This window comes from Salmo salar, chromosome ssa28 (assembly GCF_905237065.1).
Source record: "Salmo salar chromosome ssa28, Ssal_v3.1, whole genome shotgun sequence".
In the NCBI taxonomy this organism is placed as follows: domain Eukaryota; kingdom Metazoa; phylum Chordata; class Actinopteri; order Salmoniformes; family Salmonidae; genus Salmo; species Salmo salar.
This window is the reverse complement of record NC_059469.1, coordinates 19,334,934-19,362,809: the sequence shown is the minus strand read 5'-3', so window position 1 is coordinate 19,362,809 and position 27,876 is coordinate 19,334,934. Positions and strand designations below refer to the sequence as shown.

At 42.2% G+C, this 27,876-nt stretch overlaps 1 protein-coding gene across 3 annotated transcripts in view; it reads left to right on the top strand.

Moving 5' to 3' along the window:
• The window catches only part of tanc2b (tetratricopeptide repeat, ankyrin repeat and coiled-coil containing 2b), a 253,028-nt gene that overhangs the window by 57,053 nt on the left and 168,099 nt on the right, over positions 1-27,876 (top strand). For all 3 annotated transcript variants that reach the window (XM_014179855.2, XM_014179852.2, XM_014179853.2), the window contains exon 3: positions 23,857-23,965. In XM_014179855.2, the coding sequence (XP_014035330.1) occupies positions 23,899-23,965 (67 nt within the window). In that variant the 5' untranslated portion in view covers positions 23,857-23,898. The remainder of the gene's footprint in view (positions 1-23,856; positions 23,966-27,876) is intronic.

Sequence of the window (27,876 nt, the reverse complement as noted above, 5' to 3'; positions counted from 1 at the left end):
TGGTGATTGACATGGCCCGTGTGATCCTTCCTACATCTGAATCATTTGATAACAGGCTATAATTTAGATTAGGGAATTGGATGTGGGATTTATCATTATTATTGTGTTATTAATTTCAGCAGTTGCGATGGTTAGTTGGAGACAGCTCCTCAAAATGACCAGTAGGTGTAGCAGTGACATCTTATTTCAGATGGAGGGATGAGAGGAGGGAGTGGGAGGGAGGAGTGTCTGTAGTTGTCAGATGAGTTATATTCTGTGGCTGATTCTAGCTGTCTCTTATTTCAGTCCTGCTATGCTTTTTCATCAGGCTCTGTTCTGCTTGACTTTCAGTCTCTGTCGTCAGCTGTGTTCTGTCTACCTAATTGCATTTCACTGTGGGCCGTTTTGGCCATTTGACTGTCATTGTATTAATGCATACGAAATATACTGTAGATTCATATACAGTGCATTCGGAAAGTATGCAGACCCCTTGACTTTTTTCACATTTTGTTACATTACAGCCTTATTCTAAATTAGATTTTTTTTTTTAAATCCCCCTCAATCTACACACACTACCCCATTATGACAAAGCAAAAACAGGTTTTTAGAAAATGTAGCTAATAAAAAAGAATAACTGATATCACATTTACATAAGTATTCGGACTCTTTACTCAGTACTTTGTTAAAGTACCTTTAGCACCTGCAGCGATTACAGCCTCGAGTCTTCTTGGGGTGGCAGGTAGCCTAGTGGTTAGATTGTAGGAACAGTAACCGAAAGGTTGCTGGATCAAATCTCTGAGCTGACAACATAAAAATCTGTTGTTCTGCCCCTGAACAAGGCAGTTAATTAACCCACTGTTCCCCGTTAGGCTGCCATTGTAAATAACATTTGTTCTTAACTGCCTTGCCTAGTTGAATAAAGGATAAATATTTTTTTTTTTTAATGACGCAACAAGCTTGGCACACCTGTATTTGGGGAGTTTCTTCCATTCTTCTCTGCGGATCCTCTCAAGCTCTGTCAGGTTGGATGGGGAGCGACACAGCACAGCTATTTTCAGGTTTCTCCATAGATGTTCGATTGGGTTCAAGTCCGGGCTCTGGCTGGACTTCTCAAGGACATTCAGAGACTTGTCCCGAAGGTCCTGAGACTTCAGAGAAGGTCCTGAGCACTCTGGAGCAGGTTTTTATCAGGGATCTCTCTGTACTTTGCTCTGTTCATCTTTCCCTCGATCCTGCTAGTCCCCCAGTCCCTGCCGCTGAAAAACATCCCTACAGCATGATGCTGCCACTGCCATGCTTCACCATAGGGATGGTGCCAGGTTTCCTCCAGAAGTGACGCTTGGCAGTTCAATCTTGGTTTCATCAGACCAGATAATCTTGTTTCTCATGGTCTGAGAGTCCTTTAGGTGCCTTTTGGCAAACTCCAAGCGGGCTGTCGTGCCTTTTACTGAGGAGTGGCTTCTGTCTGGCCACTCTACCATAAGGGCTTGATTGGTGGAGTGTTGCAGAGATAGTTGTCCTTCTGGAAGTTTCTCCCATCTCCACAGAGGAACTCTGGAGCTCTGTCAGAGTGACCATCAGGTTCTTGGTCACCTCCCTGACTAAGGCCCTTCTCCCCTCATTGCTCCGTTTGGCTGGGCGGACAGCTCTAGGAAGAGTCTTGGTGGTTCCAAACTTCTTCAATTTTAGAATGATGGAGGCCACTGTGTTCTTGGGGACCTTCAATGCTGCAGAATTGTTTTCGACACAATCCTGTCTCAATTCTGTCCCTGAGCTCTTCGGACAATTCCCTCGACCTCATGGCTTGATTTTTGCTCTGACGTTTACTGTCAACTGTGGGACCTTATATAAACAGGTATGTGCCTTTCCAAATCATGTCCTATCAATTGAATTTACCACAGGTGGACTCTGATCAAGTTGTAGAAACGTCTCAAGGATGATCAATGGAAACAGGATGCACCTGTGCTCAATTTTGAGTCCCATAGCAAAGGGTCTGAATACTTATGTAAATACATTTTTTAAATTTTTTTGTAAATGTGCTAAAACTTCGGAATCTGTTTTCGCTTTGTCATTATGGGGTATTGTGTGTAGATTGAGGATTAAAAAAAAAAAATCATTTCAGAATAAGGCTGTAATGTAACAAAACGTGGAAAAAGTCATGGGATCTGAATACTTTCTGAAGGCACTGTATGTCACCACCCTCTTAATATTGCAAATTGTGGCTTCGAACAATGTAATTGTCTGCATCATTTTCAAACCCCCATGTATATTTTTGTAAATATATATATATATATATATATATATATATATATATATTATATTATTATTATTATTATATTATTATATATATTATATATATTATATTCCTTTAATTATCCCCTAACCCTACCATCCCTGCCCTAATTGGAGTAAACTAATGGACAACAACTCTTAGGCTTCTACTTCCAGCTTATATATACTATATACATTTTACAATCATTTTTCAATAGTAGTTTTTTGTTTGTTTTTAGTCCCATCCTTCAGCTCCATATAGCTATGTTTATTTCCCCCGCAACAGTGCTCAGCCCCCTCCTCTCCTAGCTTCCATCCTCCTCTCTTTCCCTCTCCTCCCCGGCAGGGTTTGGTGTGAAGCCAACAATAGTCTCTCTGTCTCTACTCATCCCCACAGACAGTCTCTGGCTGCCTGCTATTATAATTCACAGCAACAGCCAAACAAAGAGGAAGGGGGCACTAATGCAGCACATTCAAAATGAATTAAAATCAGGGCTACTCTGCTACTGCTGTCGTTTTGATTTCCTAGCAAAACTCCCTTTTGTTAATCAACAACAGACACTCCTGTTTTTTACTCCTAGTGGTCATTAATTTCAAGTCTACTGTTATGACGGGATACTGAGAAATGGGAGTGAAAGCAGCCTGGGAACTTTGGTACCCTGTATGTATCCAACTCTGAGGATAAATAGGTCCGCCTGTATGGAGATGACTTATTTCCTTTCCGTCTAGCCAGGGGAATGTTGTACACCTGCCTCCATTGCTCTGCAGAGCCCAGTATTTCATCACGTTATTATAGTGCTTTCCCAGACGTCCCCTCTAAATCAAACAAGACAAGTAAAGGCAATACATGATGTTTCTTTTCATCTGCCTCTGTTTCCCGTCTGATAAAGGCTGACATGTTGTTTCAGTAGGTTCCTTTGAATAACACTGATAAAGAGGGAGGGGGGCCGGAGTAGTTTTAAACTGAGAGAGGTTTTGGTGGTGAAACTGCATGCCTATTGGCTTGGCTGCTGTATGAGTACTGTTCTGTTTCCCTACGTCCTTACAGGGTGATGACACAGCTAAAGATGAGGAGAATTCACTGACGTACAGCTGCGTGGGCTGATGTTGTGGTGGATATGAAGGCTGCGTCCCAAATGGCAACCGACCCCCTATACTCTATGTAGTGTCCTACTTTGGACCAGGGCCCATAGGGCTCCCATAGGACAGACACACATTTGTAGTGGTGGTAGGGACAATGTTTGGGAGTTTGGATGAATTGACTTTATGTTATGTAGCCAGCACACGGGATATCCATTGCTGTACTGGACCTTGGCACCACCACCTTTTGAAGACTCAAATGTGCTAAGCCAACACAAGATGTTTAACTTTGGTATTTGACCCAGACCTCTGGACCAGGTCTAAGGGTATGTGTTTCACATGTGAGTATTACATCAGAGCAGAATGCTAATTGGTTTTAGCTGGTTATTGGCATTATCACAGTACAGTGATGTGCAGTGACATTTATCATGAAAGTACTGAGTTTCAAATACAATCACTTTAATATACTTATGTATCAGGAGGGTTGGAAAGCTGCTACCTAAATATTTGTTTAAATAAAAAGTACATCTACCTCACCATAGCCTACATGCTGTTGTAGGATGGGGCAAAACAGATATCATCATGTTCCCTGGGATGGATGGTGAGTGGAACGGTGTTCATAGGTTAATAATCAATATACAGTAGTAGCAGCAGGGAAGGCAGGCGGTCGTGAAACATTGTTACTGCTGGTGGTGACACTATAAGTAGTTTCAGTGTTGCTCCTCTCGTACAGCTCACCTTGTCGTCCTGGATCTGAGCCCGGGATGGGTCCCGAATGGCTAAATAGTAAATAGTGCCATTTGGGATGCATCCTGGGTTTGGGAAGACACCTCCCCTTATTGATATCAGTATGATTTATGTTCCCTTGCTCCCCTGGCCGGCCGTCCCTAAGCTTGAGACCACTTTGTGAGTTATCCCTGTTTAACACATAGACACATAGACACAGACACAGAACAGAAACCAGCTAGACGAGGGTAGCCTAGCCTGGAATCTAAACCGAATATCATTGTTTCACTCCACAGTGAAGAAACTGAACTATAATAAGTTAGAATTTCAGGCAAAGGCCCTGACCAGACTGACCTAGAGCCATAAAGTACATATTCCCAATCTATGGTTCTGGCTCTTAACCTCATCCCCAGGTTCACTTGCTTCCTCATGTAGATAGTTGGACAGAGACGGCTGGTGGACCAGGTTAATCTCACCTTGACTGTATATGAGTTATTTTTCTTCTTATTCCAGACTGTTCGCGACAGTAGACGTGCCTCTGCAGCAGAATGTTCCCTTCTTAATGAGCGAACAGAATGCTCCCTCCGAGCAACCCTCTCACCCTCACCCTCACACCGTACACACACCGTACACACACCGGCTCACACAGTACGTACCGTGTCAGGAGAGAACAAATGAAGAGTTGATGCATTGTGGATGACTCCTGACTACTCGCCTGAAATTAATAGGCTGCTGGCTCAGGACAAACAACACTTTATAAAACAATGTTTTCTCTTCTCTGCTTTTACTGTTTCTTATTTTATTAGAATTGGACATCCGTGTTGTTTCTCATACAAACCCAAAGTATTATCATAAAGCTGATTACCCCAGGATATTACTGCTCCTCAAAGTCAGCTTGGACAATGGCCGTCTTTGGCTCTGACGTAGAAAGTGTTTTAGGATAGTTCAGGACTTTAGTAATTGTTGAATGGACGATGTGTGGTGAATTATTCTCTCCGTCTTCCTCTGACGTGGGGTAACTCCTAATCCTACAGTAGGAAAACCTCAATCTCACTGGAAATAGTATTTGGTCTATTGGTGGGGGATGAGGTGAGTTTCCCCTTTACTATGTAAGCACTTTGAGCATTTGGAAGCCCTATATAAATCCAATCAATTAATTAAAGGTCCCAAATAGTCATTCTGATTTCTGTGTAAAATAGCATTTTGAGTGACTCAAATATCACCCATAATATTTTTGGGGATATAAATGCTCACCATTTTAGAAAAATGTGTTTTTCTCTCATGGCTAGCTACCAGGAAGTTTGAAAAGACAGGCTGAGTGGGCTCGCCTTGACTGACAGCTCTTTGAAACGCAATGTCAAAATACTTGGAGGCAGTGAGAAGTGTTGCAGTAAAATCATCTTAAGCAAATTTGGTGATATACAAAACAACTCAAAGAACATGGAAATTGCATCAATTATTTTTTTATACATCTCCCGTTTGGCATGTCTCTTGTGATGTGGTTCACAGCAGCACTGTCGGATGTGTTGACATGACAACTGCTGGCTGAAGACCTAGCTATCCAGTAACTAGCTAACACCAGACACATATGAAAGGGGAGACATATAAGTATATTTTCCACAGATGAATAGTGTAAACTTTTGATAATATTTGCCGACACCCTACAGTCATATTTTTGGCACCAGTAGAGTAACTATCTAGCTATACAATCACACCTTCTCCGATGTTGGTTACAAGGCGGTACATATTTAAATTAGGTAAGAGAATATAATTTTACCATTGGAGTATTAAAAGGAGAGTGAGGGTGATGTCACCGTATCCCCTTAATAATCCCGCCTCCTGAATCCAAGTGTTTGACATGGGGGAGGGGAACAGTAACTTTATGATCAAACTTTATCAATGTAGAAGCAACAGTCATTTTTCACACTTTGGCCATCATACACCATATGAAATTGAATGAAAAACATTATTTTCACTGTTCATGACCTGTATGAATCAATTAAATAGAAGTTTAATGTCATTAGCTGCAGCAGAGGTCGTGGTCAAACAGTAGAGTTTACTTCTGGTCCTATGGGCCCTGGTCAAAAATAGTGCACTATATAGGGAAAAGGGTGCCATTTCAGATGCAGCTATACATTTATTTCACCAACCAGTGTTACATCGGTGTTAAGTGACCTCTCTCACGGGAAGCTGTGACCTCACTTGTGTAATTCTAGAATTGCGTGTGTGTGTGTTCCTCACCGATGCAGGTAGGGTTTTAATTTGGCTTCAGATAAATGCCATTGGTTGGCCTACACCGGTAGCCTCTGACATCTCCGGACTAAATGAATGGAGGGTCATGGTGGTGTCTTGAGCACAGCTCTACACACACGCAGACTGCAGAATGAAACGTCTGTACTGGATTGTTTGTATGTTGTGGGTCATTAGCAGAAAGGGTAGGTAAGGTGTATTCATGTCAATGCTAAAGAGCGGTATGAATCGTTTGCTTCTGTTAAGAATGCCTTACCTTTACTCTTGAAGGTATGTTTAGTATTTCCACTAGCATTCGTTTCTTCAGAAGTTAATATCTAGTTACTTGCTCTGGGCCTTGTGTGGCTCCTCCCAATCAAACCAGGGTGCCTTTCTTTTGAGAGAAGAGCGGAAGGGATTAAAGTGCCTCGTCATGCAGAGGTACATCTTGTCTCCCAAATGGCACCCTATTCCCTATATAGTGCATTATTTTTGACCAGGGCCCATATGGTTCTGGTCAAAAGTAGTGCACTATATGGGGAATAGGGTGCCATTTGAGACACGGCCATATAAGGTGCATTGAAGTTGTTTCTAACCCACCGGAGGAGGAGCGTTATGAGCAAGCCTGTGGAGGAGCTGGAGTTATCCTGGATCCGCTTACGCACAGCCTCACTCAGGGCCAGTACACAGGGTCACTGTGTGGGAATCAGAGATGTGTACATACACCACTCTCAGATGCTGCATACAGCAGATCACACTGCATTCAGTGTGAGTGTGTGTGTGTGTTTGTGTTTGTGTGTATTTGCATGCCCATTATAGCCTACCGCTCTTATCCAGAGCTCTGGCTATGGATCTTGTGGTACAATTTGGATGTGAGCCATCAATTCTCCCTCTTAGAAACAGTCAGACACGGCATCTTTCCACATTCTCTGTTTCCCTTGTCAGTGGGTGAAGACGTTGCCCTGCGGTTCTTCATTTCTATGCATATTGATTTATGAGAGTAAGTGAGAGTTAAGAGTTCTGTAAATTTCCCAATATCTATCAGATCTGGCCAGCAAGACAGTGGAACGTCCTCTGAGTTCCAGCAATTGGTTTTAGACTAGCTATATTTTAGATGTGGCTGTAGTGTATTATTAGGCTGAGATTCAAGGCATATAGCGCAGCATGGTGGTCAGCCGACAGAGTTTTCCATTGGCAGGCTTCACAGGATAACTGGCATTTTTTATGCAGTTAGAACTCGACACAGTCAGCCATTTCCCTGAAGGTAGTTGTCTACACCTCAGATGTGCTGCATGTCAATGGATCTGACCTGTGACCTCCTTAGCCCTTTACAGTGACCTACCATAGTCTACATTTGATCATAGGAAACACACTCTCCATATCAATCAATGGGTTTCATGGACTATGGTAGTTGTCCTAGCTATACTGTAGCTACAGTAGTACCGTATCCACAGTATTTACAGTACTGTGCTGGGAATTGCCAGGGACCTCATGATACAATATTATCACAACTTTGGTGCTGATACAACATGTATTGCGATTCTCACGATTTATATGTATTGCGAATTGATACTGTGATTTTATTGCAAATCGATGTTCCAAAGATATTGCTTACCATGTGTCTGCTGCAGAAAGACGAGAGAGCCATGAGAAAACGAGTTTTGATTGTTCATGGAAATAAAACTGCTGAAAACTAATTGGCTCTCTATTTAAAAAGAAGATGGAGAACAAGCTATGAAAGAAAAATACTGGCGTTTTGGTGCAGGTACAGCAAACTAACGCAAAAATAATATTGTGATATTGTCAATACGATACAGTGCCTTCAGAAAGTTTTCACACCCCCTTGACCTTTTCCACATTTTGTTTTACAGCTTGAGATTTTGTCACTGGCCTACACACAATACCCCATAATGTCAAATTGGAATTATGTTTTCAGAAATGTTTACTAATTAATTAAAAAGGAAAAGCTGAAATGTCTTGAGTCAATAAGTATTCAAACCCTTAATGAAGAACACCAAGGCACACTAAGGTAACCTGCCTAAATGACTACCGACCTGTAGCACTCACGTTTGTAGCCATGGCTCACATCAACTCCATTATCCCAGAAACCCTAGACCCACTCCAATTTGAATGAAACCCTAACAGATCCACAGATATCTATTGCACTCCACACTGCCCTTTCCTACCTGGACAAAAGGAACACCTATGTGAGAATGCTATTAATTGACTACAGCTCAGCGTTCAACACCATAGTGCCCTCAAATTTCAACAGTGGTAGGCCTGATCTCCGGCAATGACAAGGTCACCTATCCCCCCTCATGAGACTGAAAAATTTGGCATGGGTCCTCAGATCCTCATAAGGTTCTACAGCTGCACCATCGAGAGCATCCTGACTGGTTGCATCACTGCCTGGTATGGCAACTGCTCGGCCTCCGACCGCAAGGCAATACAGAGGGTAGTGCGTACGGCGCAGTACATCACTGGGGCCAAGCTTCCTGCCATCCAGGACCTCTATACCAGGCGGTGTCAGAGGAAGGCCCTAAATATTGTCAAAGACTCCAGCCACCCTAGTCATAGACTGTTCTCTCTGCTACCGCACGGCAAGCGATACCGCAGTGCCAAGTCTAGGTCCAAAAGGCTTCTAAACAGCTTCTACCCTCAAAACATGAGACTCCTGAACATCTAATCAAATGGCTACCCAGACTATTTGCATTGCCCCCCCCTCTTTTATGCCGCTGCTACCCTCTATTATCTATGCATAGTCACTTTAATAACTCTACCTACAGTGAGGGAAAAAAGTATTTGATCCCCTGCTGATTTTGTACGTTTGCCCACTTACAAAGAAATGATCAGTCTATAATTTTAATGGTAGGTTTATTTGAACAGTGAGAGACAGAATAACAACAAAAAAATCCAGAAAAACGCATGTCAAAAATTTTATAAAATGATTTGCATTTTAATGAGAGAAGTAAGTATTTGATCCCTCTGCAAAACATGACTTAGTACTTGGTGGCAAAATCTTTGTTGGCAATCACAGAGGTCAGATGTTTCTTGTAGTTGGCCACCGGGTTTGCACACATCTCAGGAGGGATTTTGTCCCACTCCTCTTTGCAGATCTTCTCCAAGTCATTAAGGTTTCGAGGCTGACGTTTGGCAACTCGAACCTTCAGCTCCCTCCACAGATTTTCTATGGGATTAAGGTCTGGAGACTGGCTAGGCCACTCCAGGACCTTAATGTGCTTCTTCTTGAGCCACTCCTTTGTTGCCTTGGCCGTGTGTTTTGGGTCATTGTCATGCTGGAATACCCATCCACGACCCATTTTCAATGCACTGGCTGAGGGAAGGAGGTTCTCACCCAAGATTTGACGGTACATGGCCCCGTCCATCGTCCCTTTGATGCGGTGAAGTTGTCCTGTCCCCTGTCCTGTCTTTGGGGTACCATTAAACTGAAGACATGTTTATCAATTAACTCCCTGAAATTATTATCACGCGATTAAACTGATTAATCGTTTAATTGTAATTAACTAGGAGATCGGGGCACCAAGGAAAATATTCAGATTACAAAGTTATAATTTTCCTAATATAACTTTCCTATATTATAACATTATATATTATATTCTATTATAGTATAGGCCGATTATCTTCTGGTTTAAATGGTGTATTTTACCTCGCGTCCAGTCTCATTCCAAACGTCGTAAATTGTTGTATCTGCACGAACCCAGTCTTTACTAAGAGTCATCCATACATCAATTGTCTTAAAATCATTTATTTACTAAACTAATTAATTCACAGAAAGTATACAAACAGTAATTATCATCACAAAGAATTGGTAGAGTAATGTGCCCTAGTGGGCTAACACAGGCATGGCTGGTGTCTTGTTAACAAAGGGTCATAAACGGTCAGCTGAGGACACACAAAGTTCATTAATATTAACAATTGACATGCTAATCCTTTGCACATGAATGCTCACTCATTTGAGAACAATTGCAATCAAGATATATTTACGCTCAGTGTGTCGTCGGGATCCTTGTTGGAGCGTCGTTCGGTTGGAGAGTTCTTCTCTCTCTCTCTCTCTCTCTCTCTCTCTCTCTCTCTCTCTCTCTCGGTTAGAATGGATCTTTCAAAGCGACATTCATTAATGTCGTCATAGAATGGATGTTTCGTTGGTCTTCGCGTTCAATGATATAATTTACTTAGCTGCAGACTAATAATTAACCTCTTGGGGCTAGGTGGGACGCTAGCGTGCCACCCGTGGTGCACTCCATCAACAGCAGGTGCATTTCAAGAGCGGCAAATTTGAATCCAAATAAATGTCAAAATTCAAATTTTTCAAAAATACAACTATTTTACACCATTTGAAAGATAAACATCTCCTTAATCTAACCACGTTTTACGATTTCAAAAAGGTTTTACGGCGAAAGCATAAATTTAGAGTATGTTAGGACAGTACATTTACAAGAGTTGTGTGTAATGTTTTGTCAAGTCAAAGACAGGGTCACCAAAACCATAAAACCAGCTAAAATGATGCACTAACCTTTTACAATCTCCATCAGATGACACTCCTAGGACATTATGTTAGACAATGCATGCATTTTTAGTTCTATCAAGTTCATATTTATATCCAAAAACAGCGTTTTACTATGGCATTGATGTTGAGGAAATCGTTTCCCTCCAATAACCGGCAGTCAAGTCAGCGTCAAAATTAAATAATTAAAATTAGAAAACATTGGTAAAATATTATATTGTCATTTAAAGAATTATAGATTTACATCTCTTGAACGCAATCAACTTGCCAGATTTAAAAATAACCTTACTGGGAAATCACACTTTGCAATAATCTGAGCACTGCGCCCAGAAAAATACGCGTTGCGATACAGACTAGACGTCATGTTGGGGAGATCTAAAATCGAAAATACTATGTAAATAATCCATTACCTTTGATTCTCTTCATCAGATGTCACTTCCAGGTATCACAGGTCCATAACGAATGTAGTTTTGTTCAAAAAAGCTCATCATTTATGTCCAAAAATCTCCGTCTCGTTAGCACATGATGTAAGCCAGCCGGACTTCTCGTCATGAACGAGGGGAAAAAATATATTTCCGTTCGTTCAAACATGTCAAACGTTGTATAGCATAAATCATTAGGGCCTTTTTTAACCAGAACATGAATAATATTCAAGGTGGACGAATGCATACTCTTTTATAACGTATTGGAACGAGGGTACCCAACATGAACTCGCGCCAGGTGTCTAATGGGACATCATCGTTCCATGGCTCTTGTTCGGTCAGATCTCCCTCCAGAAGACTCAAAACACTTTGTAAAGGCTGGTGACATCTAGTGGAAGCAATAGGAAGTGCCAAAATATTCCTAAACCCCTGTGTTTTTCAATGGGATAGGTTTAAAGTCAATACAACACATCAGGTATCCACTTCCTGTCAGAAAATGTCTCAGGGTTTTGCCTGCCAAATGAGTTCTGTTATACTCACAGACACCATTCAAACAGTTTTGGAAACTTTAGAGTGTTTTCTATCCATATATAATAAGTATATGCATATTCTAGTTACTGGGTAGGATTAGTAACCAGATTAAATCGGGTACATTTTTTTTATCCAGACGTGCAAATGCTGCCCCCTAGACCCAACAGGTTAATATCAAAGACTTGTTCTTATTCTGTCGGTATCAATAGTCTAAAAGTTAACCACGTGGTATAGTTCACTTTCAGTAGATGGATTGGATGGTCAAACCTATTGGCCAACTTCTCGCAATGGAGTGGAGGCCTGGTCTGGAGAAATGTAAATCAGGTTATAGTTTTATAGTGACATGTCACATGACGCCTGGTCCTGTCTGTGTCCCTGGGGGCGTGCCGATGACTGAGTTAAGCTTGGTACAGGAATATAATTCTATCACTTTAACATCAGTACATAGCATCTCAATGTATTACAAATAGCTTTATCCTTATTAATACATTCTATACAACCATGTGAATGCAAGTCTCAAGTCTGAGGCTATTATATAAACCGTTTTATGGTAATATGGCTATATTGTCTCTTCTGAGTATCACAAAATTGTACCAAGTGGACCAGTTCGTAGCTGGATTCTTCACCAGTCTTCCATACCTTCTCCAGAACACAAATGTCGCTTGGCTCCCCAATTCTGTGAGTTGGAAGAATTTCCTGTGTCTCTCTATGGGCCATGTGGCCAGAGACTCTCCTGGAATTTTACCACTCCTTCACACAGGGACTGGGTGGGGGAAGGTAGGTTGGGGGATGGTGCAAAGGGGGGAGGGGGTCAACTGTCCTCCCTGTACTCAGAGGCCAACGTCATGACACAGCTTAGCAGAAAAACACCCCCAAAGCATAATGTTTCCACCTCCATGTTTGACGGTAGGGATGGTGTTCTTGGGGTCATAGGCAGCATTCCTCCTCCTCAAAACACGACGAGTTGAGTTGATGCCAAAGAGCTCCATTTTGGTCTCATCTGACCACAACACTTTCACCCAGTTGTCCTCTGAATCATTCAGATGTTCATTGGCAAACTTCACACAGGCATGTATATGTGCTTTCTTGAGCAGGGGGACCTTGCGGGCGCTGCAGGATTTCAGTCCTTCACAGGCGTAGTGTGTTACCAATTGTTTTCTTGGTGACTATGGTCCCAGCTGCCTTGAGATCATTGACAAGATCCTCCCGTGTAGTTCTGGGCTAATTCCTCACCGTTCTCATGATCATTGCAACTCCACGAGGTGAGATCTTGCATGGAGCCCCAGGCCGAGGGAGATTGACAGTTCTTTTGTGTTTCTTCCATTTGCAAATAATCGCACCAAATGTTGTCACCTTCTCACCAAGCTGCTTGGCGATGGTCTTGTAGCCCATTCCAGCCTTGTGTAGGTCTACAATCTTGTCCCTGACATCCTTGGAGAGCTCTTTGGTCTTGGCCATGGTGGAGAGTTTGGAATCTGATTGATTGATTTTTTCTGTGGACGGGGGATCAAATACTTATTTTCCTCACTGTACACTACTGTTCAAAAGTTTGGGGTCACTTAGAAATGTCCTTGTTTTTGAAAGAAAAGCTCATTTTTTTGTCCATTAAAATAACAGAAAATTGATCAGAAATACAGTGTTAATGTTGTAAATGACTACTGTGGCTGGAAACGGCAGATTTTTCTAAATGGAATATACACTGCTCAAAAAAATAAAGGGAACACTAAAATAACACAATGTAACTCCAAGTCAATCACACTTCTGTGAAATCAAACTGTCCACTTAGGAAGCAACACTGATTGACAATACATTTCACATGCTGTTGTGCAAATGGAATAGACAACAGGTGGAAATTATAGGCAATTAGCAAGACACCCCCAATAAAGGAGTGGTTCTGCAGGTGGTGACCACAGACCACTTCTCAGTTCCTATGCTTCCTGGCTGATGTTTTGGTCACTTTTGAATGCTGGCGGTGCTTTCACTCTAGTGGTAGCATGAGACGGAGTCTACAACCCACACAAGTGGCTCAGGTAGTGCAGCTCATCCAGGATGGCACATCAATGCGAGCTATGGCAAGAAGGTTTGCTGTGTCTGTCAGCGTAGTGTCCAGAGCATGGAGGCGCTACCAGGAGACAGGCCAGTACATCAGGAGACATGGAGGAGGCCGTAGGAGGGCAACAACCCAGCAGCAGGACCGCTACCTCCGCCTTTGTGCAAGGAGGAGCAGGAGAAGCACTGCCAGAGCCCTGCAAAATGACCTCCAGCAGGCCACAAATGTGCATGTGTCTGCTCAAATGGTCAGAAACCGACTCCATGAGGGTGGTATGAGGGACCGACGTCCACAGGTGGGGGTTGTGCTTACAGCCCAACACCGTGCAGGACGTTTGGCATTTGCCAGAGAACACCAAGATTGGCAAATTCGCCACTGGCACCCTGTGCTCTTCACAGATGAAAGCAGGTTCACACTGAGCACGTGACAGACTTGACAGAGTCTGGAGACGCCGTGGAGAACGTTCTGCTGCCTGCAACATCCTCCAGCATGACCGGTTTGGTGGTGGGTCAGTCATGGTGTGGGGTGGCATTTCTTTGGGGGGCCGCACAGCCCTCCATGTGCTCGCCAGAGGTAGCCTGACTGCCATTAGGTACCGAGATGAGATCCTCAGACCCCTTGTGAGACCATATGCTGGTGCGGTTGGCCCTGGGTTCCTCCTAATGCAACACAATGCTAGACCTCATGTGGCTGGAGTGTGTCAGCAGTTTCTGCAAGAGGAAGGCATTGATGCTATGGACTGGCCCGCCCGTTCCCCAGACCTGAATCCAATTGAGCACATCTGGGACATCATGTCTCGCTCCATCCACCAACGCCACATTGCACCACAGACTGTCCAGGAATTGGCGAATGCTTTAGTCCAGGTCTGGGAGGAGATCCCTCAGGAGACCATCCGCCACCTCATCAGGAGCATGGCCAGGCATTGTATGGAGGTCATACAGGCACGTGGAGGCCACACACACTACTGAGCCTCATTTTGACTTGTTTTAAGGACATTACATCAAAGTTGGATCAGCCTGTAGTGTGGTTTTCCACATTAATTTTTTTGTGTGACTCCAAATCCAGACCTCCATGGGTTGATAAATTGGATTTCCATTGATTATTTTTGTGATTTTGTTGTCAGCACATTCAACTATGTAAAGAAAAAAGTATTTAATAAGATTATTTATTTCATTCAGATCTAGGATGTGTTGTTTAAGTGTTCCCTTTATTTTTTTGAGCAGTATATATAGTTGAAGTCGGAAGTTTACATAGACTTAGGTTGGAGTCATTAAAACACATTTTTCAACCACTCCACAAATTTCTTGTTAACAATCTATAGTTTTGGCAAGGCAGTTAGGACATCTACTTTGTGCATGATACAAGTCATTTTTCCAACAATTGTTTACAGACAGATTGTTTCACTTATAATTCACTGTATCACAATTCCAGTTCGTCAGAAGTTTACATACACTAAGTTGACTGTGCCTTTAAACAGTGAAACAAGTCCTATATCGACATAACCTGAAAGGCCACTCAGCAAGGAAGAAGCCACTGCTCCAAAACCGCCATAAAAAAAGCCAGACTACGGTTTGCAACTGCACATGGGGACAAAGATAGTACTTTTTGGAGAAATGTCCTCTGGTCTGATGAAACAAAAATATAACTTTTTGGCCATAATGACCATCATTATGTTTGGAGGAAAAAGGGGGAGGCTTGCAAGCCGAAGAACTCCATCCCAACCGTGAAGCACGGGGGTGGCAACATCATGTTGTGGGGGTGCTTTGCTGCAGGAGGGACTGGTGCACTTCACAAAATAGATGGCATCATCTCAAGACATCAGTCAGGAAGTTAACCTGTTGGGGATAGGGGGCAGTATTTGCACGGCCGGATAAAAAACGTACCCGATTTAATCTGGTTACTACTCCTGCCCAGAAACTAGAATATGCATATAAAGTTTGATTTGGATAGAAAACACCCTAAAGTTTCTAAAACGGTTTGAATGGTGTCTGTGAGTATAACAGAACTCATTTGGCAGGCCAAAACCTGAGAAGATTCCAAACAGGAAGCGCTCTCTTTGACTATTTCTTGGCCTTCTTGATCATCTCTAACCAAAACAGGGGATCTCTGGCATAACGTGACATTTTCTAATGCTCCCATAGGCTCTCAGAAGGCGCCAGAACGATGAATGGTGACTTTGCAGGCCATGGCTGAAAAACAGTAGCGCATTTGGATAGTGGTCGATCTGAGAACAATGAGACTGAGGCGCGTGCACGAGCCGACACCATGTTTTTATTTTTTGGTCTTTGAATGAAAACAGGGTTTCCCGGTCGGAATATTCTCGCTTTTTTACGATTTTAAACAGCGTTTGACATGCTTCGAAGTACGGTAATGGAATATTTTGAATTTTTTTTGTCACGAAACACGTCGGGCGCGTCACCCTTCTTTACCCTTCGGATAGTGTCTTGAACGCACAAACAAAATGCCGCTATTTGGATATAACTATGGATTATTTGGAAGCAAACCAACATTTGTTATTGAAGTAGAAGTCCTGGGAGTGCATTCTGACGAAGAACAGCAAAGGTAATCAAATTTTTCTAATAGTAATTCTGAGTTTGGTGAGGGCTAAACTTGGTGGGTGTCAAAATAGCTAGCCTGTGATGGCCGGGCTATCTACTCGGAATATTGCAAAATGTGCTTTCACCGAAAAGCTATTTTAAAATCGGACATAGCGATTGCATAAAGGAGTTCTGTATCTATAATTCTTAAAATAATTGTTATATTTTTTGTGAACGTTTATCGTGAGTAGTTTAGTAAATTCACCGGAAGTGTTCGGTGGGAATGCTAGTCACATGCTAGTCACATGCTAATGTAAAAAGCTGTTTTTTTATATAAATATGAACTTGATTGAACAAAACATGCATGTATTGTATAACATAATGTCCTAGGAGTGTCATCTGATGAAGATCATCAAAGGTTAGTGCTGCATTTAGCTGTGGTTTTGGTTTTTGTGACATTATATGCTAGCTTGAAAAATGGGTGTCTGATTATTTCTGGCTGGGTACTCTGCTGACATAATCTAATGTTTTGCTTTCGTTGTAAAGCCTTTTTGAAATCGGACAGTGTGGTTAGATTAACGAGTCTTGTCTTTAAAATGGTGTAAAATAGTCATATGTTTGAGAAATTGAAGTAATAGCATTTCTAAGGTATTTGAATATCGCGCCACGGGATTGCACTGGCTGTTGAGCAAGCGTCCCACCTAGCCCATAGAGGTTAAAGCTTGGTCGCAAATGGGTCTTCCAAATGGACATTGACCCCAAGCATACTTCCAAAGTTGTGTCAAAATGGCTTAAGGACAACAAAGTCAAGGTATTGGAGTAACCATCACAAAGCCCTGACCTCAATCCTATAGAAAAAAAATTTGTGGGCAGAACTGAAAAAGCGCGTGCGAGCAAGGAGGCCAACCAACCTGATTCAGTTACACCAGCTCTGTCAGGAGGAATGGGCCAAAATTCACCCAACTTATTGTGGGAAGCTTGTGGAAGGCTACCCAAAACGTTTGAACGAAGTTAAACAATTCAACGTCAACAGTGAAGAGGTGACTCCGGGATGCTGGACTTCTAGGCAGAGTTGCAAAAAAAAAGTCATCTCAGATTGGCCAATAAAAAGTAAAGATTAAGTTGGGCAAAAGAACACAGACACTGGACAGAGTTCGATTGGTGCTGGTAAAGTGGGAGATTTGTACAGGGTAAAAGGGATCTTGAAGGAGGAAGGCTATCACTCCATTTTGCAACGCCATGCCATAGCCTGGGGTAGGCTATCATTGTAAATGAATTTGTTCTTAACTGATTTGTTCAAGAATTTGTTCTTAACTGACTTGCCTAGTTAAATAAAGGTTAAATAAAATAAAAACCCTGTGGACGGCTCTTAATTGGAGCCAATTTCCTCCTACAACAGGACACTGACCCAAAGCACAGCTCCAAACTATGCAAGAACTATTTAGGGAAGAAGCAGTCAGCTGGTATTCTTTCTATAATGGAGTGGCCAGCACAGTTACCGGATCTTAACCCTATTGAGCTGTTGTGGGAGCAGCTTGACTGTATGGTACGTAAAAAGTGCCCATTAACCTGTTGGGTCTAGGGGGCAGCATTTGCACGTCTGGATAAAAAAAATGTACCCGATTTAATCTGGTTACTAATCCTACCCAGTAACTAGAATATGCATATACTTATTATATATGGATAGAAAACACTCTAAAGTTTCCAAAACTGTTTGAATGGTGTCTGTGAGTATAACAGAACTCATTTGGCAGGCAAAACCCTGAGACATTTTCTGACAGGAAGTGGATACCTGATGTGTTGTATTGACTTCAAACCTATCCCATTGAAAAACACAGGGGTTTAGGAATATTTTGGCACTTCCTATTGCTTCCACTAGATGTCACCAGCCTTTACAAAGTGTTTTGAGTCTTCTGGAGGGAGATCTGACCGAACAAGAGCCATGGAACGGTGATGTCCCATTAGACACCTGGCGCGCTACTTCATGTTGGGTACCCTCGTTCCAATACGTTATAAAAGGCTATGCATTCGTCCACCTTGAATATTATTCATGTTCTGGTTAAAAAAGGCCCTAATGATTTATGCTATACAACGTTTGACATGTTTGAACGAACGGAAATATATTTTTTCCCCTCGTTCATGACGAGAAGTCCGGCTGGCTTACATCATGTGCTAACGAGACGGAGATTTTTGGACATAAATGATGAGCTTTTTTTGAACAAAACTACATTCGTTATGGACCTGTGATACCTGGAAGTGACATCTGATGAAGAGAATCAAAGGTAATGGATTATTTACATAGTATTTTCGATTTTAGATCTCCCCAACATGACGTCTAGTCTGTATCGCAACGCGTATTTTTCTGGGCACAGTGCTCAGATTATTGCAAAGTGTGATTTCCCAGTAAGGTTATTTTTAAATCTGGCAAGTTGATTGCGTTCAAAAGATGTAAATCTATAATTCTTTAAATGACAATATAATATTTTACCAATGTTTTCTAATTTTAATTATTTAATTTGTGACGCTGACTTGACTGCGGTTATTGGAGGGAAACGATTTCCTCAACATCAATGCCATAGTAAAACGCTGTTTTTGTATATAAATATGAACTTGATAGAACTAAAAATGCATGCATTGTCTAACATAATGTCCTAGGAGTGTCATCTGATGGAGATTGTAAAAGGTTAGTGTATCATTTTAGCTGGTTTTATGGTTTTGGTGACCCTGTCTTTGACTTGACAAAACATTACACACAACTCTTGTAAATGTACTGTCCTAACATACTCTAAATTTATGCTTTCGCCGTAAAACCTTTTTGAAATCGTAAAACGTGGTTAGATTAAGGAGATGTTTATCTTTCAAATGGTGTAACATAGTTGTATTTTTGAAAAATTTGAATTTTGACATTTATTTGGATTCAAATTTGCCGCTCTTGAAATGCACCTGCTGTTGATGGAGTGCACCACGGGTGGCACGCTAGCGTCCCACCTAGCCCCAAGAGGTTAAGCCAATCCAATTTGTGGGAGGTGCTTCAGGAAGCATGGGGTGAAATCTCTTCAGATTACCTCAACAAATTGACAATTAGAATGCCAAAGGTCTGCAAGGCTGTAATTGCTGCAAAAGGAGGATTCTTTGACGAAAGCAAAGTTTGAAGGACACAAATATTATTTCAATTAAAAATCATTATTTATAACCTTGTCAACGTCTTGACTATATTTCCTATTCATTTTGCAACTCATTTCATTTATGTTTTCATGGAAAACAAGGATATTTCTAAGTGACCCTAAACTTTTGAACAGTAGTGTACATGTACATATTATGTAAATTACCTTGACTAACCGGTGCCCCAGCACATTGACTCTGTACCGGTACCCCCTGTATATAGTCTCGCTATTGTTATTTTACTGCTGCTCTTTAATTACTTGTTACTTTTATTTCTTATTCTTTTTCGTATTCTTTTCAACTGCATTGTTGGTTAGGGCTTGTAAGTAAGCATTTCACTGAAGGTCTACACTTGTTGTATTCGGCGCATGTGACTAATAACATTTGATTTGATTTAAGGCAAGCCTAAATAAGTTCAGGTGTAAAAGTGTGCTTAACAAGTCACCTAATAGTTGCATGGACTCACTCTGTGTGCAATTAAAGTGTTTAACATTATTTTTGAATGACGTTCTCATCTCTGTACCCCACACATACTGTACAATAATCTGTAAGGTCCGTCTGTCGAGCAGTGAATTTCAAACACCGAGGGCACCTATTGGTAGGTAAAAAGAAATCAGACATTGAATATCCCTTTGAGCATGGTGAAGTTATTAATTACACTTTGGATGGTTAATCAATACACCCAGTCACTACAAAGATAGAGGCGTCCTTTTTAACTCAGTTGCCGGAGAGGAAGGAAACCGATACAGAATAAAAATATTCTGGAATATGTATCCTGTTTGCAATAAGGCACTAAATGGTGGTGGCTGCATCATGTTATGGGTATGCTTGTTCTCGGCAAGGACTACAGTAGGGAGTTTTTTAGGATAAAAAGAAACGGAATAGAGCTTAGCACAGGCAAAATCCTAGAGGAAAACCTGGTTCAGTCTGCTTTCCAACAGACACGGAGAGACAAATTCACATTTCAGCAAGATAATAACTTAAAACACAAGGCCAAATATACACTGGAGTTGCTTACCAAGACTACATTGAATGTTCCTGAGGCCCTAGTTACATTAAATCAGCTTACTAATCTATGGCAAGATGTGAAAATGGCTGTCAAGCAATGATCAACAACCAACTTGACAGAGCCTGAAGGATTTTAGAGACTGACCCAGAAATATTCACAGCTGTAATTGCTCACAAAGATGATTCTAATACTCAGGGGTGTGAATACTTATGTACATTAGATTTCTGTATTTCATTTTCAATAAATTTGCTAACACTTATAAAAACATGTTTTCACTTTGTCATTATGGGCTATTGTGTGTAGATAGGTAAAAAAAAAAAAAAATTAATCCATTATGAATTCAGGCTGTAGCACAACAAAATGTGGAATAAGTCAAGTGGTATGAATACTTTCTGAAGGCACTGTATATCGTAGAAAATATTTTGTACAAGCACACTCAGGAATATTATCTGGTTTCATCTGAATATGCTCTTTAACCACATCTCTCCGCCTCAACCTTACAGGATGTTTAATGTTATTGTCGTGGCTGGTGTTTCAGACACCAGCAGTTCTAATGACTGTGGTGATTAAAGAGGAGTGTTGGTTTTAAATGAGTTGTTTTTATAGCAGAAATGTCACTGAGTCTAGTCTAGCCGTGGGTGATTTAGAGAGAAGAGAGAGAACACTACATCTAATCACACAGTCAGGTATGATGAGGCCATTAAAGTAGCTTGAAGTTTTCTTGGGGAGAACATAATTCAACTTTAAAAAGGTATATTTACTGAATTGGCCTTATCAGCCTGGAAGGCTATACAGTGAGGCAGCGGTGGTCTCGCCAGTCCACTTTAATACAGCTTCTTAACCTCAGTCGGAGAGTTAACTTGTTATGTCTGCACTGCTGTTTCAATGTTTAGCTAGCATTATTTTACGGAATGATTGATGGGAGAGATCAGTCAGCTCTGGTGAATTACTAACAGAGTTCAGTCAAGCGATCATCAGTCATCTCACAAATCAAATGCCCCACCCAAATATCCAACCAAAGAAACATCACACCGAAATGACCTCAAATATACCTCAAGATATACAAGATATCATCACATTAACTTACTAACTGATCACATCTGAATATCAGATCCTAATGGTAACATTTTATCATCAGTTGTCAACCTCTAGTCGTCACAGAGTCCATTCCAGTCAGACCAAACCTAATAATTTATTTAGGCTACACACCAGCCGAGCCGTGCTGTCTGGGTTAGACTGTACATGCTAAATAAGGTGGGGGTTTAGGAATATGAATGGTTCAAAAATACTGGATTACATGTAGACAGATGTCAGTGATCTGCAATGAAAATGGAAAATAAAGTACAGTATATCTTGTCTTATTTTGGAAGAGAAGTATTTGAGGATTAGAAGAATATTCGTAGTTAGAAAAGATGAGTGGGGTATACATGTGCACAGGGCATTTATTTGAGAATAAAATCACTAGCGCTCTACACTGTTAACTGTATACCAAGGTAAACCATCGTGGTTATAACATTGTGAAGGTTTCACTAGCACTGGCCTTGGTCTGAGCTGGTATGTGCTTCTTGCTAGGGCATTTACATGTACTGCTATTGACTGTTAGAAGGTACAGCACTCAGTCACAGTTGCTCTAGGGATGCATCTCAATGGCATCCTAATTCCTACATAGTGTTCTACTTATGACCATGGCCCATAAGCAATAGGTGACTCTTTGGGAAACAGACTAGATGTTGGATAACATGAGAAATGGTACAATGATACAGCAAAAAGGACAGCTTACTTTACTCGAAAACCAAATGCTTTCCTAGAAAACCAAAGCCACAGAGGAGTCCCAAACCCTGACACCACTACTTTCTTCAGAAGTATCTTCTTAAATTGTGCCATGCAATATAAGTGGTGTTTAGGTGCTCTTTACCAGAATGTTCCTGGAAGTAGAGGGAGGCCCCAGTGCCTAGAGGGTTTAGGAGAGGGAGAATTACGTGGGGTAGTTGAGAGCTTTTCATGTTCCTCTCCTTTGATTATGTTTTTGTATGGATCCAGAGAGGTGGTTCAGTTCTCTCTCTTTGTATCTCTCTCTCTCTGTCCCCCTCACTCTATCCTCGCTGTCTTTCACTCCCTCCTCGCTGTCGCATTCAATTCAAGGGCTTTATTGGCATGGGAAACATATGTTAATTAAAATTGCCAAAGCAAGTGAAGTATATAATAAACAAAAGTGAACTAAACAAAAACTTACAGTAAACATTACACTCACAGAAGTTCTGTCTCTCTCTCTCTCTCTCTCTCTCTCTCTCTCTCTCTCTCTCTCTCTCTCTCTCTCTCTCTCTACTCAGAGCCTGTCTATGAGGCTGTAAGCTGCTGAGTCATCTTGGGTTGAACAGAGAACATCTGCACTCTCACTCATTCTACTGTGTACCCAGGGCTCAGCTCAGTGTACAGGGAGGGAGATGAGGAGGGATGGAGAGGAAGACAATGTTGAGGGTGTGATGGAAAGCTAGATTAGGGATGGAGTGGGAGACGGGGGGGGGGGGGGGTTGGTGGAGAGAAGGATGGAGAGAGACTGGGGATAGGGATGGAGAAAGACACAGGGTGGGAGAGAGGGATGGCGATACCTGGAGAGAGGGGGAGAGGGATGGAGAGATGAGGGGGGAGAGCTAGATAGATGAGAGAGAGAGTTTGATCTTATCACCAGCTATTCTGTGTATTGCTGATCTACTGTCCTCCACCTGCTGTTGCAGTATATCCTCAGTGTGAGCTATCTGCCTACATACTATACAGTTGAGGCGTACTGCAGCACAGCTTGCGGGGTGCCGCAGAATTCTATGACACGTTATTTAAGTGTCAGCCATTGTTGCCAGAATGATGCAATTTACCACAAATCTGCCACCATCTACCACAAACAGTCGCGGCATAAGCTCAAAACTTTTAAAGGAAGAACCACTGTACACTCTCCCACTCCTAACCCTGGCCCCTGGCCTCCAAGTTCAACATAACCTGCCACATCATCATCAGCCATTCAGGTGGCTAGACACCTGTAACTTCAGACTCTTTTTTTCTCACACAGATAGACATACAGACAGCTGACTTGGCAATCACTTGGCAGTGCAGTGTACAGAGTACCATTTCTGTATTCACAGAAGATGACTCGTTATAGCTAGAAGATGGGGGAAGGAACAGAAGACCTTAGCTTCCTGTTTATAGCTCTCAGAACCAAGGACAGCAGTACAGGGACTTGAGGGGATTGTGACTTCTTGTAAGACGTCTATTGTCCCTAACATCTTTTGGAGAAATCTTCATGATATGCCTCTTTTCTCGTTTCTGTCTTTTTTTCCCTTTAGATTTCTGTGTGGTAACCGTGGCGATCTGCTACTGCTGTAGCCATGTTTAGGAACAGCTTGAAGATGCTGCTGACGGGCGGCAAGGCCAACCGCAAGAAACGCAACAGTGGTGAGTCTGACCCCTAACCTCTGACCTCTGTCTGATCTCAGCAAACAATGATTCACAACACCCCTATCACAAGAACAGTGGCTGTTTATGGAAGGTTGTTGGGATCGTACCACGTCAGCGCTAATAGCCTTCCATTGGTGTTCAGTAAGTAGTGCTCAAAATAGTCACGTGACATCAGGCACATCTATAGGTACACCTTGTTGAACATAATGAGAGGCTTCGCAGAAACCCATTGAGATTACAGATTTAATTCGTTTTGTAGAGTTGATTCTTGGCTGATGACACTTTCCAACACAAGGCATATTATCCTAAACCCTCATGCTTAACAGCCACACAGTGCTCTTTGTTCCTATAGTACACTTCAGCTCACTCTATGCACTCATTTATGTCACTCAACTCTTAATGCTCTCATTCAGAAGGAGAGAAAACGTTGATGTGGCTGTTCAGCCAAAGCCAAGAGCAACACTTTCTGAACGCTTCAGCTACTCTGCTCTGCAGCTGCATAGATGGGAGATGTGCAGTAGATCTTATTTGAATGTAATAAGTTTGGGGTTTATGTCCAGGCAGTGTAACAGCCGCCCTCAACAGTTCCCCTAGGCATGCAGGGTTACATCCCAAATGGTATCCTATTCCCCGTTTAGCGCCCTACCCATAGCGCTCTGGTCAAAAGTAGTGCACTGGAATATGTTGCCATTTGGGATGCAGCCAGGGTCTTCATTACAGAGGAGAAATGTGCCGGCTAAGGGATTTTGCTAGGCCCGCCACTCCACGATTTTCTGCGTATAAATGAATCTTGTCATGCCCTGCATGTGAATAACAGCTGAAATGTTGAACAGAAAGGCTGGGATATCTTGTGTCACACATTGTCAGTCACACCCACCCTATTGACTAGATCAAATGACAAACGTAACGCTCTGGAGTGTTCCAGCACCCTTTGCTGCTTTAACTTGGAATAATCAATCACACCAAATAGCCCAAACATTGTTATCAGACAGATGCTTTTTTACTCTGTGTATATGAGGATGTGTTAAGGGCCATCTCGCTTCACATCACTGATGTAATCCTACTTTGTGGTCATAACGTTACACACCCACTAAGAAGGTTTGAGTGGTGTGCATGTAAACTTTTTTTGTTTACACCAATCAACAAGTACATGTTATATTATATGGAGAGTATGGAGTGCCTCATACAGTGGGAGTCCAAAATGGCACCCTATTCCATATATTCTCTATGGGCTTTGTTCAAAGTTAATGCACTATAATGGGAATAGGGTGTCATTTGGGATGTAGATGGAGTCTCCAGCACTGCAGTATGGAGTGCCTCATACAGTGTGTTGTGAAGCTGGGAGTCACCATTAGCTAACCCTCTCCTGTAGTCTCCAGGAATGTGATGTGAGTCAGTTATCTTTCTTTCTTTCTTTCTCTCTACCTCTCTCTCACTGCATAAAGAGATGACTATGTCCTTCAATTGCATCTCAGTCAGATGGTGTTTGTAAGAGTTTTGCTGCTGTCACTTCACAGGGAGTCCACTTACTGCCTCACACACACACACACACACACACACACACACACACACACACACACACACACACACACACACACACACACACACACACACACACACACACACACACACACACACACACACACACACACACACACACACACACACAGAGAAAGACACACACACACACACACACAGGGAAAGACACACACACACACACACACAACAAGGAAAGACACACACACACACACACAGAGAAAGACACACACACACACACAGAGAAAGACACACACACACACAGAGAAAGACACACACACACAGAAAGACACACACACACACACACACACACACACACACACACACACACACACACACACACACACACACACACACACACACACACACACACAGAGACACAGAGAAGGGAAGTCCTGCTGCTCTCCCAGCCTCCCAAGGACAGCCCAAGGTGTTTCATAGCAGACTACAACAGATGGGGTGCTGTAAAGCTCTATTCTATGTGGTGACAACACAACTCCTGCTCTGAGAGAATGTAGTGTTCTTGCTTTTCAAATATGGCTGAAATATTTCCACTCATCCTTGAGGCCAGCATAAGATTTTAAGGTCCATCTTTACATTCCATTGCAGTGCTGTGATATGAATCCAACAACATACCAAGCCGCACACCACACATGCACCAGTAAACCAATCAGCTGTGTGACTGTCTTGAGATAGCACGTCATAATAACCCTATTCTGTATGCCAGTCATGTTAACTGCACTGTTGCTGCCTGTAATCCCTTTGCAATTAGCCAATTTCACTCAGCTCTGCTCTCCAACCACAGTCGTTCTGCTGTGTGTGTGTCTGTGTGTGTGTGTCTCTATCTCTGTGTGTCTGTCTGTGTGTGTCAGGAGCTCTTTCCATAATGAGGGAAAACAACACAGTTAGTCTGCCTGTCAAATACACACAATACACAGTGCAAACCTTATGCTACTCAGTCAGTCAGTCAGTCACTCAGTCAGTCACTCAGTCAGTCAATAATGTAAATGTTATTCTATCAAATCACATAGACAAACTACACTTGATTTTAATTGAAATATCAACAAGAGTCTGAGAATAGCATACCGTGTATGATATTTCACAGTGTTATTACTGAGTAGACTGCAGTTGAGGACGTCAATAATCGTTGTCATCATGTCTATCAGTACAACATCAGTATTGCAGCTGACAGATTTCCTGCTCTTCTATCTACACAATACACAAGATTGTCTATTTCACTGAACACAAGTAGTCTCATTAGATCTCAGTAAAAGGCAAGTGTTACTAGCATCACTTGATGCAGTGTCATCTTCAGACATCAGATAGGCTTTGAATAACCTCTTTGTTTAGATGATGATATGGATATTGAGAGGCGTCTGACTAGGATACTGGCATACGATTAACAAAAGATCATAGTTTAAGACTCCTACATCCCCAATAACATACTCAATAACATACTATGTAGAAGGATGAAGTAATGTATTGGGCATGCATTCTAGCTGGTGTGCGAGTGGGGATATGGGAACGTAGCCCAAGATTGGAGGGTCCATCCCTGCTGCTGGCATCTGAGACATGGGCCTGAGCTGACTGGCACCCAGTGTGAGAGGGGTGAAGAGTGGGAGAGGGATGGATAGAGAGAGATATGGAGCCCAGAGAGAGAGGGATGGAGGGGAGAGATGGAGAAAGGGAGCTCAGGTTGAGATGGTGAGAGGTCACGAGGGATAGATGGAAAGGGATTGACGGCGAGTGACTAAGAGGATTGGATAGATATCACAGTATTATGGAAATGTCTTAATCTTGCGCTACGATTGGCTAGCTGGAAATGTTGCCTTAATACTTCTGTCTCTCCAATACTCTCAGATCTATAGGAGTGGCTAGGGAATAAGGGTTAGACCTATAGAGACTAAGAGTAGGTCCATTTGGAATGTGCAGTGACAACTCTGCAGCTTTGAGACCAAAATGGAGTTCAGTTCTAGAATACAGCAAATGACAAACTATTCCCTTTATAGTGCACTGCTTTTGGCCAGGGACCATGGTCAAAAGTAGTACCCTTTAGGGTGTCATTTGGGACTCAGTCATACCCTCCAGCAGGCTACGCTAGCCTTCTGCTCTGTCTATGCTGTATTATTGATGGAGGCCCTTATTAATGAACACTCAGACATGCCTTCAGTCTGTGGGCGGGCCACTTGAATTAATTAAAAAGATTGGCTGCTCCTGATTGGCTTGTCCTACTCCATACACTGTGTGTCCAAAATGGCACCCTATTCCCTATATAGTAGACTATTTTTTACCAGAGCTCTATGAGCCCTGGTCAAAAGTAGTGCGCTATAAAGGGAATTGGGTGCCATTTGGGAAGTGCTCACAATAATGTC